Source organism: Orcinus orca, chromosome X (assembly GCF_937001465.1).
Source record: "Orcinus orca chromosome X, mOrcOrc1.1, whole genome shotgun sequence".
Taxonomy (NCBI): Eukaryota; Metazoa; Chordata; class Mammalia; order Artiodactyla; family Delphinidae; genus Orcinus; species Orcinus orca.
Window position 1 is genome coordinate 34,303,279 of NC_064580.1, and position 17,834 is coordinate 34,321,112.

Genomic DNA, 17,834 nt, shown 5'->3' on the forward strand with positions numbered 1-17,834 from the left:
AAACTTGTTCACAAATGTTCATAGCAGCATTTTTCAGAAGAGTGAAAAATGAGAAATAATCCAAATGTCCACTGACTGATAAACAGATAAATAACTATAAAAAGTACCCTGATTTTTACTGAAATATTTAGCCCTCTTCCATATCTCTGATATACTTTAGGGAACACTAACACTTCTTTGGTCTAAGTGTAATTCTCTCCTTGCTACAATGAATCATTCAGAAGCTCACATTTAAGAGAGTCAAGGCATAGAATTTTCCAGATTAAGAGATCAACTCATTGCAGAAGAGCTTGGCTTTTCTGGCAACTCACTTTTTCTCTTTTATTATGTCTCTATCCAGTGGTATATCATGGGCAATGGTGGGAGTGGTCTTCCCTGGGTGCAAGCAATAAGAGGGCACATTGTAGAGAATTTATAGACAATAAAACCGACCAAAAGTTGATCTGCTTTTTTATGTTCTTTTATATGAAATTGTCTTTAGTCCATCTTCATTTTTTTTTTAATTTATTTATTTTTATTTTATTTATTTTTGGCTGCATTGGGTCTTCATTGCTGCATGTGGGCTTTCTCTAGTTGCAGCGAGCGGGAGCTACTCTTTGTTGCGGTGCACGGGCTTCTCATTGCAGTGGCTTCTCTGTTGCGGAGCATGGGCGCTAGGTGTGTGGGCTTCAGTAGTTGCAGCACGTGGGCTCAGCAGTTGTGGCCTGCGGCTTCAGTAGTTGTGGCTTGCGAACTGTAGAGCGCAGGCTCAGTAGTTGTGGCACACGGGCTTAGCTGCTCGGCGGCATGTGGGATCTTCCTGGATCAGGGCTCAAACCCATGTCCCCTGCATTGGCAGGCAGATTCTTAACCACTATGCCACCAGGGAAGCCCCCATCTTCATTTTTTAATTGAAAGTTTTATTGATATCATTATAAATTCACATACAGTCGTAAAAAATAGTAGAGAGAAATCTCCTGTATCCTTTTCCCAATTTCCCCCAATGGAAACATTTTCCAAACCTCTACTGCAATATCACAACTAGGATATTGACATTGATAAATCCACCCACCTTATTCAGATTTCCCCAATTTTACTTGTACTCGTTTGTGTGTATTTAGTTCTACCCAATTTTATAATGTGTAAGTTTGTGTATCTACCACCAAAGCCAAGATACTGAACAGTTCCAATACCGCAAGGATTCATGTTGGCTTTTTATAACCACCCCCCCTCCCTCCTGCCCCCTTCCCTCCTTCCCCCTCCACTATCTCCAACCTCATTTTTTAAGCTTTTGTTTTAAACACGTCATATAAATGGAATCATACAGTATTCTTTTAGGATTGGCTTTTTCACTCAGCGTAATTCTCTGGAGATTCACACAACTTCTTGTGTGTGTGTTTTCTGAGTAATAGTCCACGTATGTACCACAGTTTGTTAAAGCACTCACCCATTGATGGTCAAAGCGATTTCCAGTTTTTTGCTGTTACTAATAACACTGCTATGAACGTTTGTGTACAGGTTTTTGTTCTGTTTTTTTTAATCACCCTATGCTGGTGATTCTAAGCCATCTACCAGACCATTCCCATCAACCAGCTCCCTGCCTAACACACCACTCTCTCTGCCACATTTGCTGCTGACACCATTCTCAACACTGCTGCTGGTGTCGCTGGTACTGGAAGTTTGGTCTGTCTTCCCTGGATTGGAGGGTGGTAGCGAGAGGAGAGGGCAGCTGTGATGACAGTTCTGCTAATAAGAAAACTTGGATGAGTCCTTGACGAGACTTCTGCTTTTCTTTTTCTCTCCCCCCGTTTTCTCCTATTGAATAATGCTCTCCTTATTCTCTGATCCAAAATTCAGAGAGAACTATCAATACTTTGCTGGCTTAATGTATCCCAGCCACCTTATGGATTAAAAATCAATCTATGGATAAACCATCACTGGGTCAGGTGCTCATACCTAGTGCAATATGTAGCCATTCCTGGGTAAAGAACATCTACTTCCCCAAACTGTGGGGTAGGGTCATTTCATCTGTGGGCTGTGCAGTTTCGTGTGTGTGTGTGTGAGTGATTTCTAAGAGGAGGCATTGAATGGGCGACTGCCATGTCCAGTATGCATGGGTGATTCTCTGGGTAGAATAGAGTCCATCCTAGCCACAAGAAAAGCAAAAATCAGTAAATAACAAAACATTAACCTTTTTATAATAACGTTCCTTTAACTAAGGTTGTAAAATGAACTCCAATATAATAAGATATAAAATTATCTGTAAACTTGTGAAAAGTTAGGTGATATACATCAAAAAAGGAATACTTTAGTTTTGGAGAAGTTGATTTGTAGCCCTTCTTTCTTTTAATAAGGAGAGTATAGGTTTGGTTTACTGGTAAGGCCTCTGAGTCCAAGATAATGAAAACATAACATATAAAAGTGCTTTGTGTTCCATTGTTTATAACTGAGAACAACAAAAAGAAAAAAGTTCTCAAATTATTAAGGTATAATTTTTTAAGTGGCTAGGAAACACCTCTTACTCTAATACAGGGGTTGTTAAACTATGACCAGCCTGCCACCTGTTTTTGTAAATAAAGTTTTATTGGAACACAGTCGTGCCCATTCATTTACATACTGTCCTGGGCTGTTTTCAAACTACAACAGCATACTTGAGTAGTTGCAAAGGCCTATAATGTCTCAGATATTCACTTTTTGGCCCTTTACAGAACAAGTTTGCTTTAATTTAATTATTCAGAGACCACTACTCTAATCCTCATCATTTTGGGTGGTATTCTATATGAGCATTAACCGTGAAAGCCTATGTTAGCTCATGCAGCTTAATCCAAATTCCTAGCCTACAAAATTACAGGTTAAGGAAAGGTTGGTACATGATACAATCTTAATTTTCACTAGGAATGAAAATAACAGAACTTTCATTGAGTAATAATACTGCCTCATGTAAAACTCTGCCTTGAGAAACCCAGACTGAAATATCTCAAGTTAGAAGTGGGCATACATAAAAATATCTAAAAAGACACAGCATTCAGTAAAATAAAAAGGTTTATTTTGGCATGAAGAAAGTTGAATATACATTACTGGATAAGCCCAGGCATCAAATTCCCTGACCTGGTTAGGCAGAACTGCAAAGAAACTTCCCCATATAGGCTTCACCGTTAAAGCATCCCAGAGTGGGGATAGTTGCCCACATTTTGTGTCCTATAGGGAAGATACATACCATCCCGGTGGTACTGTGAGTGTCTGTACAAAGTTCCCGCTTCATCTCTGAGATCCTTAGAAACCATTTTGGGAAGAGATACTCTTTATGAAGCAGTTAGGGGCCATCTCTAATTAGGCCTGGATTGTCAATATATCCTACATATCCAAGGATGACATGGGGTGACATTGACTGGGACCACAGTGAGAAATACAGGATTTGCAATTAGACAAGGTGGGCTAGAATCTCCTGGACCACTGAGGTTAATGTATATTGATGGTGGCTATCTAAATCTTGTAAAGGCTGAATGCTTAAGATCCTTTTATAGGGAATTTAGTAAATATGCAAAGGTCAATTTTACTGAATTATTAGACATTGAAACTATAAGCCTCTTTAGCCACAAGTATAGCTCCACCTTCTAGATTATAAAACAAGTTCCCCTTGGGTAGACTGTAGCACATGGAGTGAAATTTTCAATTCATCTCTCAAACTTTGCTTTGCAGGCTTCCCTGGTGGCGCAGTGGTTGAGAGTCTGCCTGCCGATGCAGGGGATGCGGGTTCATGCCGCGGAGCGGCTGGGCCCGTGAGCCATGGCCGCTGAGCCTGCGCATCCGGAGCCTGTGCTCCACAACGGGAGAGGCCGCAACAGTGAGAGGCCCGCATACCGCAAAAAATAAAAAAATTTTTAAAAAAAGACCTAGTTCCTTTGCTACAAAAAAAATCACAGATTATTCTCCCGCTTTTAAAAAACTGTTATCAAGGATAGACAAGGTTTTTTACTCAAGCTTTAAAAATATAATCCGCAGCATCGTAAGATTACCTTTAAAATGTGATGATGACTGTAGGTGGTGAAAATGCTTTCAGTGACTCATAATTAGATAACATCCAACGTGGAAAGAAGAGCAAAAAAGTACTTTTTACCACAGAAAATGTAATGAGATGTTGCCATCATTTAGGGCTGTATACAGGTACTTTACAAACATAAAATTATAGCTTTACAAAAATCCGAGTTAGTACTTACATCTGAATACCCTAACTTTACATACTTAAAGTCTTTAATTAAAAACAGAAAAAACAGCAACAACTTGATTGAAAGTTGACAAATAGGACAAAATTCCTTGCCAAAAAATAGTTATTAAAGCTAATAAATAGTTATAGAATATATTTTATACTGCCTTTTTTTTTTTTCTTTTTTTTTCTTTTTGGCGGTACGCGGGCCTCTCACTGTTGTGGCCTCTCCCGTTGCGGAGCACAGGCTCCGGACGCGCAGGCTCAGCGGCCATGGCTCACGGGCCCAGCCGCTCCGCGGCATGTGGGATCTTCCCGGACCGGGGCACGAACCCGCGTCCCCTGCATTGGCAGGCGGACTCTCAACCACTGCGCCACCAGGGAAGCCCATATACTGCTTTTTAAAATAACTTTTTATTAAAAATAATAAAAGGCATGAAATAGGAGCTGTTATTTATGTTGTAATGGTCAACACTGGGTTCGGGTTGCTATTTTAATGGCATTTATTCTGTACAATGTATCTGTGGTCTGACATTCATTTCTCTTCCTCATTCCTGTTATTTAGAATTTCTTAAAGACAATGCCATTTCTTTAACTATTCAGTGAACATCCAGAAGCAAACGTACAGTGCAGGAAGATAATCTTTATTACATTTTAACTAGAAACAGAACAGACAGCAAGTTCACGAGGTATTTCTGATTATTATTCTTTTAAAATCAGGCTTCAATAACAATAATCAAAAGCAAGCCTTAACCGCACAGATGTATTTTGGTCACTATTATAATCTTCAAGGCACAAAAGCCAGCAGCGTAAACTAACATAAAGGTAATGACTGATAAATTTTGACGTGCCCAAAATGTAGATCGCTGCATTAAACTCCATCCTTGTATTTTCTTCATCTTCTTCTTACACACTGAACAATTATTGTTACTCAGCAAAATATCAAACATGCACATAGTATTCCTAGAAGAATACTATCTTAATATTGTCAACATTAAGCTTTTCTTTCCCCCCAGAATTCAATGAATCATGGTTCCACTCCCTATATATATTAGTGTTAGTGGTAATATGCAAAATTGACTTTGTTTTCAAGGTTAAATAGCAAATTGACTTCGCATTTGGTGGCCAGCTGTGTACTCTAATTTTTCATCTTTTATTTTCTTAATAAATTTAACTATATTTCATAAGCCCTGAGATATTCAATAACCTGCTAATGATTGTATACGTTTTATACTTTACCCCACTCAATTTGAACCTCACATAATAAGTATTTAAAGTTATTTACAGATGATTGTAACTAAAGCAATGACAAAATTTACTACTTGTATATTATACTGCTAATAAGGCCTTTAACTAAGAGTTGCATATTTTATGCATTTTTTTGCTTGTTAGGAGCAATTCTTAAAATTACATCTATAATTCTGTCAGCAATAAGTGCTTTTCATTTGCTTACTTCTACCTGGATAACCAGATTCACTTTTTTCCTCTCTTGTAAAACAACTCTTTTTTTTTTTCTTCCCAAACATAAATGTCAGTTGTCCCACTGAATAGGTACCAAAAGAAACTTAGAATTTGAACAGCATATTGATAACTATAATTAGCAGAGAAATAGCTCATAACAGACATTCAGTAAATGTTTGTAACACATGGAATGAATGAAGTGTAAGGCAGCTGTTAGAGTCATATACTTTTCATCATACACTGTAACTAATTTTGTTTACCTTACCTGATTTCATTCACCTTCAAATGTAAATAAGAATTTGAAATTTAAAAAGCTGATTTAAGGGAATTCCCCGGCGGTCCAGTGGTTAGGACTCTGCACGTTCACTGCCAAGGGTGCGAGTTTAATCCCTGGTCAGGGAACTAAGAACCCACAAGCTGCGTGGCACGGCCAAAAAGAAAAAGAATGGAATTACTTTCCACTAAATCATATGTACAACTAAGAAGGAGAAATAAAAAACTAAGAAGTGTTAACTAATTATTATCATTTTCTCCACATTTTTCCTTGCAGTATTTTTGTTCATATATTTATCCCTGTTAACTTTTCTAGCTGAAAGAGAATTTAATTATCTGAATGGTTTTCCCCATCTTCTTAGGTACATATTATTAGTGAAAAGCCAGTGTAAATATAAGGTTGTATTTTCATGTCATGCCATATTTCTGTATTTGTTTTTTGCTAATGTTGAGGTTTTCCTATTCAAATGATGCTGTATGGAATATGAGATAATCTGCCAACTTCCTATGAGATTGCTTGCTTGCACTATTCAGTTTTTGTTGATAGTTTTGAAGCATATTGCACACTTGTCATCTAGCACACGAATAAGTAACTGTTACTCTTTTTAGAAAGGATACAGTGACAAATTCTTGTTAATGGTTTTGGCCGAACATTTTTAGCCTGTTACAGGACAATAGCAATGGCAAAGACATTGACAATACAGTTCATGGTTCGGTTTTCCCATCTTACAGTACAGGTTCCTGAAAACACACAACAAAAGGACGTTGAAATACCAGCAAAACATCAGAATTACCAGGAAAAAATATATATATACATTTTTCATAGGTTTTAATATCACATTTCCTGCAATCTGTTCAATCTTCATATTTCCTATTTGTCTGACGGCATACTGGTCACTAGGTACAAAGCAATTCTGTTGATAAAGTCTTGTGGGAATTTAATTAGAGATAAATAAGGATTCGATAACAAGTACACTATTTGACTTTGCTAGAAGTTGGATTTTGTTTGAATCAGCTTAAAGTCTCTTACCATCAGATGTGGTGTCCCAAAAACATGAGCTGGCTGTGTGAAAGCCATATGCACTCCTCTGGACCACCGCACAGGTCACTAAAAATAAAGTTGCACAGTAAGAACACTTACAAACGAAGGAAAACGTATCTGAGTGTTTGAGTTCGGAGCTCTAAAAGCTATAAAAATAACAGAAAACAAAGCATTCAGCGAATGGATTGAAAAAAATAAGTCTCTCATCTTGATTATTTACCAGCACGATTCTGACCCCACTGGGTCCAGTCTGTTTGCTGCCCAGTGCCATAACCAATGGTGACGGCACTGCAGGAAAAATCTGGGCGAAATTATGTGCCTTGTCCCATGGGCATAATTCAGACACAAAAACAAAGAAAATATTCCACTTTACAAGTATTGTGTGGTACTTCACAGTCCTACACGTAAGGAGGCATGGCACTGATGAAAGGAAGACAGTAGGGCTGAGGGAATCTCACTGAAAATGTAAAGGATGATGCTACCAAGGCAAGTAGATGGTTGGCAGGAGCTCACACTGCTTTTGAGTTGTGAAAGATCTCCATCTGTTAGGTATTATCACAGATTATTTTTGTGATGAATAAGTCAGAAGTCCTTCACCCCCTATTAGTATCCAACTTGAGTGTCTCTCATTCATTTACATTCTGTAAATTCAGAGAAAAACCACAGGAACAAAGGTGAGCAAACTAGTGAAGAAGGACACCGATACTTACCAATATACTTATAAGCTTTTCCCAGCTTAACCAGATGTGCTAAGGATTGTTCCACTATGCTTGCGGTCCATTGGTTGATGTTGTTATGATTATAATCTTCACCTCCCAAGACCCCATCTATACACTAAAAGGGCAGAGGACAATTAAACAAAGTATACACATATCACATCAAAAAATTTATTCAAAACATAAAATACACTTATAACCTAATAAAACATCTTACAAGATATGCATCTGTTAAGTATTTATTATGCATCATCTCTAACTGTTGTAGAATTTTCAAAGCATTTCCGCATGCGTCATCTCACTCTGTGAGATATTACAGGCCATATAAAGATAAATGTGACATGGCCTCTACTGTAAAGAACTTAACGGTCTAGCAGAGAAGCTAATAAAAGAACTCTATAATACAAGGAAGACTAATCAAGGGTGGTAAGTCATTATGGGGTGGTGGAGATTTTAAAAGGGTGATATCAATTGGTTAAAGAATGGCTTTGAAACAGCTGGGATTTGAACTAGGTTTCAGATGCTAGAAACAAAGGATGAGACCAACTTAAAAATATATTTCTCATGTACAATAATTATATCCTATTTCATATTATGTAACTGCTTAGCTATCAAACAACAAGCACACCTGCCACTAAAAGTAAAACATCAACAAACGCTAGTTTTTAGGCACTCTAAAAAGAGAAAGTTAATTTTCCACGGTGTTTACGTGCATCCACTTCTGATACTTGATTAAGAGTACCGGTTTAGTATCACAGTCTTAGGTTTTAAGGTCACCTCAGCCACCCCTGTGTGACCTTCTACAAGTGACTTAATCTCTTGAAACCCCTTATTTTCCTAATCTTTAAAGTAGGGATAACAGCCTCATCAAGTTGTTGTGAGGATGGGGTGAGATAAGGAAAGCCGTGTGCTCAAACACAGTGACTGCCACAGAGTAAACACATAAGTAATGACAGATATTATTACATCATTATAATTATTGCTGCTGTTATCTTATTTTTTCCAGTTTTATTGAGATATAATTGACATACAACATTGTGTCAGTTTAAGGTGTACAATGTGATGATTTGACACGTCATATTGTGAAATGATTGCCACAATAAGGTTAGTTAACACATTCACTTCCTCACATACTTACCTTTTGTTTGTGTGTGTGTGTGTGTGTGTGTGTGTGTGTGTGTGTGTGTGTGTATTGAGAACATTTAAAATCTACTTTCAGCAACCTTCAAGTATACAATACAGTACTGTTAACTATAATTATCATGGTGTATATTAGATCCTCAGAACTTATTCATCTTATAACTAGAAGTTTGTACCCTTTGACCGACATTTTCCCCACCCCATGGCAACCACCATTCTACTCTGTTTCTATGAGTTTGGATTTTTTTAGATTCCACATATTGGTCCGATCATACAGTATTTGTCTTTCTCTCACTTATTTTGCTGCTATTATTTTTTTATTCAAGTGATAGAGCCTGGAGAATAAAGCACTCATTCAATTCATTTATAGAATCCAGCTTAGTAAGACAGACACACACGTGCACGTTGCAGCTTTCATTTACTACAACTGGACTATAGTAGAGGCACTAATTAATATGGAATCTTAAGCTGAATAGTATAAACTCTTCACTAATCATAAAACGCAAAAAGAGAAATTAAATATAGAGGGGTTGAAGAAAGTAACAACGTACCTCAAATTACTCTCCTAGAATGTAACATGAAGAGTTAGGAGGGTCAGTGGCCCAAGGATCATGGGGACAAAGATTAATCCTGACTTTACCATACCCAAGCTGACGGCCTTTGGGAAACCTCTTCCTCTCCCTAGACTGCTGTACCTTAATGGGAAACTACCAGCCCTTGTTTACTTTCAGGTTATCTAATAGGACTGCTTCAAGTTCTGCTCCAAACAACAGAAATATCAGGGGCCTGTGGATGCCACTGTAAATAGCCCTGCTAATTACTATTAATTAACATTTAGCCTTCTTCATTACCACTTAACCAGGAGGCCCACTAGATAATGAGGTCCTTAACCTGCTCTGTATTCCCAGGGCCAAACTCAGAACTCGGGCAGGGAGCAGGCACTCAATACATGTTTGTTGTTGAAGTAATACTGGCTTTGATATACTCTCTGGGCATCCTGAATCAAATATACTTTAGATTAAGCACCAAGTTAATTCCATTTGTAACTCACTTTTTATATGAAAATTTGTGGGCAAATTCTATTACTGACAATAAATATAACATGCATATCACCAGTAAGTGAGTGGCTCTAAGACTTCAGCAGGAAAAATATATTAGCATAGGGGCTCAGAGGAAGGACTCTAAGAAAATAAGGAGATCAGCAAAAGATAAGAAAAACAGAAATGCCTGCTGAAACTGTATAATCATCGGGGAAGTGCTGAAATGTTTTCAAATAGTGCGCTCTCGCTCTCTCTCTCTCTCTCTCTCTCTCTCTCTCTCTCTCTCTCTCTCTCTCTCTCTCCTCTCCCCCCGCCCCCCATCACCTTTCAAATACCTCAGTGGCAAAGACAGTTGGCTCATGGGAAGAGAGGGGGAGGGAAGAGGATACACAGGTACCTGAATGCCAGCTGTGGCAAACCTGAGATGTCTTTCGAGTCTCATATTTTATATGAAAATTTCAAATGAAGCTTGCTTTTGACTCCATAATGTATCAGTTTGTTTTCATTTGAAAATGGTGTTAAATTATTTATATTACTTAACTCCCTCTTGCAAGTATGGAAGTAAAATTGATGCTCTAAAATGCACCCAGTGGGGACTTCCCTGATGGTCCAGCGGTTGAGAATCCATCTTGCAATGCAGGCGACACCGGTTCGATCCCTGGTGGGGGAACTAAGATCCGACATGCCGCGGGGCGACTAAGCCCGCGCGCCACAATGAAAGATCCCACGTGCCGCAACTAAGACCCGACACAGCCTAAATAAATAAATATTTTTTTTTAATAAAAAAAAATGTACCCAGTGGCTTCTAGGACCTCCTAGCCACCACTCAATATGGGTATCTCATTTTAAGAAGCATGGTTCTTTTAACTGAACAAACCATCAAAGTAACCCATGCACATGGGTTTAAAAATCCAACAGAACAGAAGAGCTTACAATGAAAAATAAGAATCCCCTCCCCACCCTTTCCCATCCCCAGCCCCCTTCCACAGAAGAAACACTTTTAGGGTACAACTGTTTTTTTATCTCTTAAGGGTCACTCACATATCTAAATAATGTTTATATCACTATTTCTTGATTTATGAATTCTAGACAACATCCCTAGAGCTCCTGCTATGACAGATGAAAATTTAGTTCCCTAGGACCACCTGCCACCTCCTTCCCCCCCTCCCCACATCCCTCAATATAATGAATTTGCTATTTTTACTTCAATATATTTACACTATTAGAAGCATGTTTCTTTTCTACTCCGGATGTTTCCTTCCACGCAGAGGATTTTTTCCTTATCATCCCTGGCCTCTCGTCCCACCTGTTATTATTCCTCCCCATGGAGGTGGAGTGAGCTACTGGTTGGTACCTTTCTCATCTGGGAGGGCCAATCTCCCAAATGCCTTGGACTTGGCTATTTGGTTTCTCCTTCCCTCTTCACCCAGAGCAACGAAAGGCACCAGCCTGGTTGAGTGTTTCTCTCTGCTGACTCTAACTTTCCCTTGGATGCCTCTTCCAAGGTCTGAACTGAACAAGTAGGGAGTTAGCAAAACAAGCTCCAATCTCCAACTCAGTTTTTATCAATAATAAAGGTGATATTTGGTTCTCTTTCTACTAACTCTTTGGTCTTTTCATATGGTTCATAATGTGGGTAAAGAAGAAGGTACTATTTAAAAGATTCCTCCAATACCCCAGCATCCTTTGCTTCATGTTCCATCCACCAAGGACAGTCTCTCTTGACTTTCCACTTTGAAGTTGTTATCACTCCTGCCCTCCCATGACCTCCATCCCTTCTTCCACCCCCCCCCATTGCCCTCATTTGTGCTTTTGCATTGTCAAGGTATCGAAAACATTTGCATTTTGTTATAATAATGATATATTCCTGGCTACAAAGTTCTAATACATGATTTTGAACTATTAAAATATGGCGGGATTTTCAGGTGCCTATCCAGCTCTCTCAGACCTCACGGTGATCCTAGTTTCACGAGGCCAGCCCTGGGTGAGTTCCGGGTGAGCTCGTGCCCTAAGCATTCAGGCAGGTGAGGCATCGTCTCAGGACTGAGATGGTGCTCAGTGCCCAGAGGGCCAGCCAATCCAGCCAAGCCTAAAGGTAGTTGGGGCCTGCTGCTAGGACACGGGCCGCAACAGCCATGCCCACAATACAAGCCTACCTTCCGGGCCAGCTTATTTTTTTCTAGGATTTGGTACAGTTAAAAATGACTCAGGACTATTAAAAGTGTTCATAAATACCTTACCCACAGTTCGTCTGTATGTGATACCACTAGAATAATTAAAGTTCCTCTGCCAACACTGAGTCCCAAAGGGAACTTCTTGTCTATTTGCCTAACACGAGGACCACATATCATATTTCAAATATTTTTCTGAAGAATTTGATTTACCGTCATATCAGTGTCTAAAAGATATTAAGTGATTGCTTTTCCAATCTGTGTGTGTGTGTGCGCGGCCGTGCCATGAGGCATGCAGGATCTTTGTTCCCCGACCAGGGATCGAACCTGTGCCCCCTGCATTGGGAGTGCAGAGTCTTAACAACTGGAAGTTCCTGTTTTTCCAGTTATATTGGGCAAAAAAAAAGCATACAATAACCAAAGCAGATATTTCTAGGGTCTTTTATTTACTTGATATATATATACACACACACACATATATATGTATGTATATACTATAATTATATGTTTATTATACTATACATATAATTTACCTATATACTTTTAGGGCATTAACATTTAAAATAATATTTGGCCCCATTGGAATAAAAGTTCTTTTATTCAAAAGACAGAGAATCAGTTTAGAAAACAGCAAGCCAGTTTTCTAGATCAATATTTAAATATCCCTTTCAGGGTAAGCCCCAAGATGCCTGACAGCATCCAACACAACAAACATAGAAGCACCCCTATAAAGAATTAGTGAATAAATATGAAAAATCTTGCTTTAATACTAAGGTTTCTAACTTTGTGCCGTAAGTCAAAATACAGCTTTTTAAAATTTCAACCAATGCATCAATCTTCAAGATGAACAAGATATGTAACTCACCTCTTTAACGATATTGTGGGCTTCATCAGCATTGAAGCCGACCTAAAGATGGAAAACAAAAGATAAAGTTGTTTTCAATACAGACTTCCTTTTCCTGGTAGCTATGATGCTACACAGAATAACCTAGGCTGGCCTAGACAGGTTTTAGTGACAGGAGACCACAGTGAAAAGGGGCATTAAGTCTACTGAGGCTACTAATCCCACCTTGATCATCTTTAAAATCGCAAAATGCTTTCCCCACCTACCTCCATGGAGATCTTGACTGATTAGTTCTGAAGCAGAGCCTGGGCAACTATGTTTTTTTAAAAAGTGCTTTACTCATATAACACTACTATATATAAAACAGATAATCAACAAGGACCTACTGTATAGCACAGGGAATTCTACTCAATACTCTGTAATAATCTATATGGGACAAGAATCTGAAAAAGAATAGATATGTGTATATGTATAACTGAATCACTTTGCTGTACACCTGAAACTAACACAACACTGTAAATCAACTCTACTCCAATATAAAATAAAAAAATTTTAAATAGATATGGACAGCACAGGAAAAAAAAAAGTGCTTTACTGGTGATTCTGATGAACACCAGAGATTGAGGATTATTGGATTGTAAAGCTCAGGAAATAGGAGGTGGGTATAAGGATGTGTTATCAGTACACAGGAAATAGTTGCAGCTAAGTGAGAATGAGGGGGAGTGAGAAAAGAATGCTGAATAGATAAGTTTCAAGTTTGTTTTTAACCTATGCTTGGCAAAAATGTGGCTTTTCTGAGTTAAAGGTTATGAAAATACTTGATCATTCCAAATTAATGTCACTTTATAACATATAAATAATATGTTAGACCTATAATCTATATAGACCTATAATATAACAGGTCTGGCAACTTAGTCTTTCCTGTGGAGTGGCTTGATACAATCTTGAGTTAAAAGCAACCATGAATGACAAGGAAATGTCCTAGAGTCAAGAACTAGGCTACGTGTTAAGATTGCAATCTAAACCAAAGCACTTCAGATAGTACATGATTTGTTTCCATAGAGACGTTTTTAGGTGCTGTATGACATCAGCATGTTTGTAAATCCCACTATACAACAAAACAGTTCAAAAACCAAGTAAATTCTGAAAATAAGTACCATCTTGAGTACAGATTTAAAATATTTTCAACTCATTTAATTACACCAGATAATTCCCCAACAACAAAGGAATAAAAATACCCTAAATAATCAGAAATATCATGAAAACAGGTGTCACAACTGCCCCTATTAAAATGGTCATTTTACCTTCAAATAAGGTCCTTATCTATTTTCAAAAGTGGTCTACAAATTAAATGGGATGTCCATTCCACTTCAGTTTGGAAGGTCACCCGATAATCAGGTTGTACTGGGTGGCCATGGTAACGCATGTAATTTTCTTTTTAAATATAGGTATTTAGGGGGTACTGCAGTACAGAACCTCTTAGGAGTCAGCAGACTAGTGCATCTTGAGGGTGAAATTGCTTGTGCTTCAATTTCTAAAATGAGAATACTTTAACACTAACCTTGAGGTGTGTATGCCACCTGCAGCATAGAAGTAATGAATTTAAATGTGGTCTTAGCTTCTGCAGAAGCCCACATCCTAGAGATGAATGGTTCAGAAGCCCCTTTCAGGGGTCTAATGATACACCATTTTATGCTGCACCTCCACCACGTGCCTGCCTACTTTTATTTCACCGTACCATTCACCTGTGGCTACCACTGGACAGAAGATGTCTTTGTTTATACTGCCCTGTCACGGGTTATCCTGGGATCCAACAGGCCTCATCCTCATCGTGGTTAAAGTGAAGCCAGAGTTGTAGTTGTGTAGTCAGAGGTCTGGGTTCAAATGGAGCATCTGTCATTCCTGGCAGTTCTAAGTTTGGGCAAGTCACTTAGCCACCATGAAAGTCAGAGTCCCCCATCAGTAACAGGAAGATGACAGATGACATCACGGGATTCTGGTGAGGTTTCGGGAAGCCTGAGTCAGTAAGCAAGGGCTCCTTAATCCATAAGGCGCCTCCTTCCAAACCACCCAGACGAGAGTGCCCGGGAGCGGGACCGGCTCTGCCACCAGGGCTTCGCTTGGCGGGGATGCGGCACCTGCTTTGGGACACCAAGGGGCGGAGGAAGCAGCCAGGAAGACCGGTTCCCGAGGCCCGCCCTGCAGACTGGCGGCTCCCTCCGCCCCATCCCTACCCCACGCACCCCGAGTCAGGCCTTCCATCCCTCGGCCCCGACCTCACTGCCAGCCCCCTGTGCTCCCAGCAGCCCCTGCCACCCCGACTCTCAGCCCACCCTCAGGCCCTCGGGGTGGGGAGCCGAGGATGGGCGGGGCGGATCCCGGGCCCCGAGGAGAGGACCCGGGCTCGGAGGACGTCGCACCCCAACTCTCGGGGCCGCCGGGTGCCGGGAGACCACCCGGCCAAGACTAAGCGCCAAGGCGGACGGGGGTCGCTCGCGGGCGGTGAAGGGGCGGTACCTCGTCGCAGGGGCGATGGTACTCCTCCATGGTGGCGCCAGCTCTCCTAGGGGGCTGAGGGATGGGCAGGTCTAGCTACGCGGCCGCGTACTGGCCCCGGGGAGGCCCCGCCCCCCGGTTATGGCCCGGGGCGTTCCCCACGCAGGCCCCGCCTTTGCGTCACAGCGTTACCACCTTCCTGCCCTCCCCACCCCTCCACCCCCCCACCCCCGCTCCGACTCCCATCCCACCCTCCCGCAGGATTCCTGCGACTGGAAGTGACTCTCTGTTACCTCCAACCTTTCTGGAAACCAGGGTTGGGTGTTAAAAAGCTGGGATTTGTGCCGGTGTGGGTCAGATGGGGTGACCTAATGTCAGTCCGTCTAAACTCTGCAGTATTTATGAGTGCCCACTGCCATGGTTATTTGCACATATTCGTGCATCATCATCCAGCAAATAAGTGTAGTGAATGCAATGGTGAACAAGCTGCTTTGATTGGTCTTCTTACTAGCTATGTCACTTGGAAAAATTAACCTCCCACAGCCTCAGTTTTCTCTTATGAAAACAAAATTACACCTATTTCATGGCTGGTTGTGAGGATCAAATGAGATGCTGTATGTACTCCAACTCCTGAAGCAGATGCTCTTACACCCCTCCTCCTCCATGACTATGTAAAAGAAACCAAAAAACAAAAGAACTTTAATTTGTAGGAGAGAAGGTACAAATATCCTAAATCAAATTATAAATATTAGCAGAATAATGGTTACCTTTATTTAAAAATTACGAAGTTTCAGATAATCCTAAGGATTTTCTCCTTTAAACCCGTGAGAACCCAGCAGGTTTGGTTCTGTTACCATCATCCCATCTTTCAAGATGAAACTGAGGTACAGAGAGTTTATTTGCCAAAGGTCATATATCCAGTAAGTAGTAGAAGAAGGATTTAAACTTAAGGAGGCTGATAGCAGCTAGCAGCACCCAAGTTCTTAATCACTGTATTAGTTTCCTATTGCTGCTGTAACAAATTATCATAAATTTAGTGGCTTAAAGCAGCACATATTTATTGTTTTACAGTACTAGAGGTCAGAAATCTAAAGTGAGTCTGCAGGAGTATGTTCCCTTTGGAGGCTCGAGAAGAGAATCCATTTCCTTGCCTTTTCCAACTTCTAGAAGAGGCCTACCTTTCAACGGCACAAGTGTCGTTTGGGGACCATGCTTTAAAACCACCATAGCTGGGCTTCCCTGGTGGCGCAGTGGTTGAGAGTCCGCCTGCTGATGCAAGGGACACGGGTTTGTGCCCCGGTCCGGAAAGATCCCACATGCCGTGGAGCGGCTGGGCCCGTGAGCCATGGCTGCTGAGCCTGCGCGTCTGGAGCCTGTGCTCCACAGCGGGAGAGGCCACAACAGTGAGGGGCCCGCGTAAGGAAAAAAAACAAAAAACAAAAAAAAAACAAACAAAAAAAACCCACCATAGCTTTATTAGTTAGTATCCTGGTTGCAAGTAACAGAAGATTCAAGTACGATGAGCTGAAATACTAAGGACATTTGTTTTCTGGCATAGCCAGAAATACAGAGGTAGAGATGTTCCACGTTGGGTCAGTTGCTCAACAACTTTTTGGCGTCTCTGTGCTTTCCGTCTTTCCATTCTACTATCCTCAGCATATCAGCAATATTTAGTCATGGCCACACGTGGCTGCAGCAGTTCTGGTATCACAAGGAACGAAGGTATCACATCCAATGAAGAAAATGGACATTGACTTGGGTTGATCAATTTATTTTAGGAAGGCAAATCTTTACTTGAAATCCTGTGGGGTCTTCTCCTGAGGTCCCTCCCATTTGCCAACATTCAGTCATGTGATTCCTCCCTTGGCAAAGCCTGTGGGAAAACACATGTTTGGTATTTTCACCTTCAATGGTGAAAAGTGAGTGCTACTGGAAAGAAAAAAGGGATGTGACATAATTGTTGGTAGGAAAGTCCTTACCAACTATTTTCATGCTGTGGTCCATATATAAAAGATAGTAATATTTGCATGCTACATTGGAGTGAACTAGAGGGGCTTTGGGGTATTTTTATGTTGTTTGATTAAAAAATATTTTCTTTAAGTTATATAATTGTAAGGAAAAAATAAAATTAAAAAGGTGTTAAAAATTTAATTTGTAAAAACTTCCAAATGAAATCTTTCAAATCTTTTAATGAGACCCTCAATCTTGCTTTCATGAATAATATTTTATATCTGGATTTATGCTTAAAATAGCTATATGCAATTTCTGTTTGAGACATTTTAATAACTATTTTTCCTCCAAATCTTAATAGATTCTATTGTTGAGAAGTGTTCTTCATAGAAGTAACTGATAAAACATTTAGACCCATTTTATAAACCATTCAAATTATATTTAAGGGCTTCTGTAATGGTGGTCTAAGCAATTAGAACTAACCCTTTCACTGCCAATTAGGAAAGTTGTGCAAAATA

At 40.0% G+C, this 17,834-nt stretch overlaps 1 protein-coding gene across 1 annotated transcript; it reads right to left on the minus strand.

The window, feature by feature from the left end:
- Positions 1-4,806: 4,806 nt before the first annotated feature.
- On the minus strand, positions 4,807-15,515 carry DYNLT3 (dynein light chain Tctex-type 3). Its single transcript, XM_004281333.4, has 5 exons — positions 15,388-15,515; positions 12,892-12,933; positions 7,670-7,793; positions 6,948-7,025; positions 4,807-6,658 (listed from the first exon to the last, which is right to left on the minus strand). The coding sequence occupies exons 1-5, from the start codon at positions 15,415-15,417 to the stop codon at positions 6,582-6,584; spliced, it is 351 nt and encodes a 116-aa protein (XP_004281381.1). The 5' UTR covers positions 15,418-15,515; the 3' UTR covers positions 4,807-6,581.
- Positions 15,516-17,834: the final 2,319 nt, after the last annotated feature.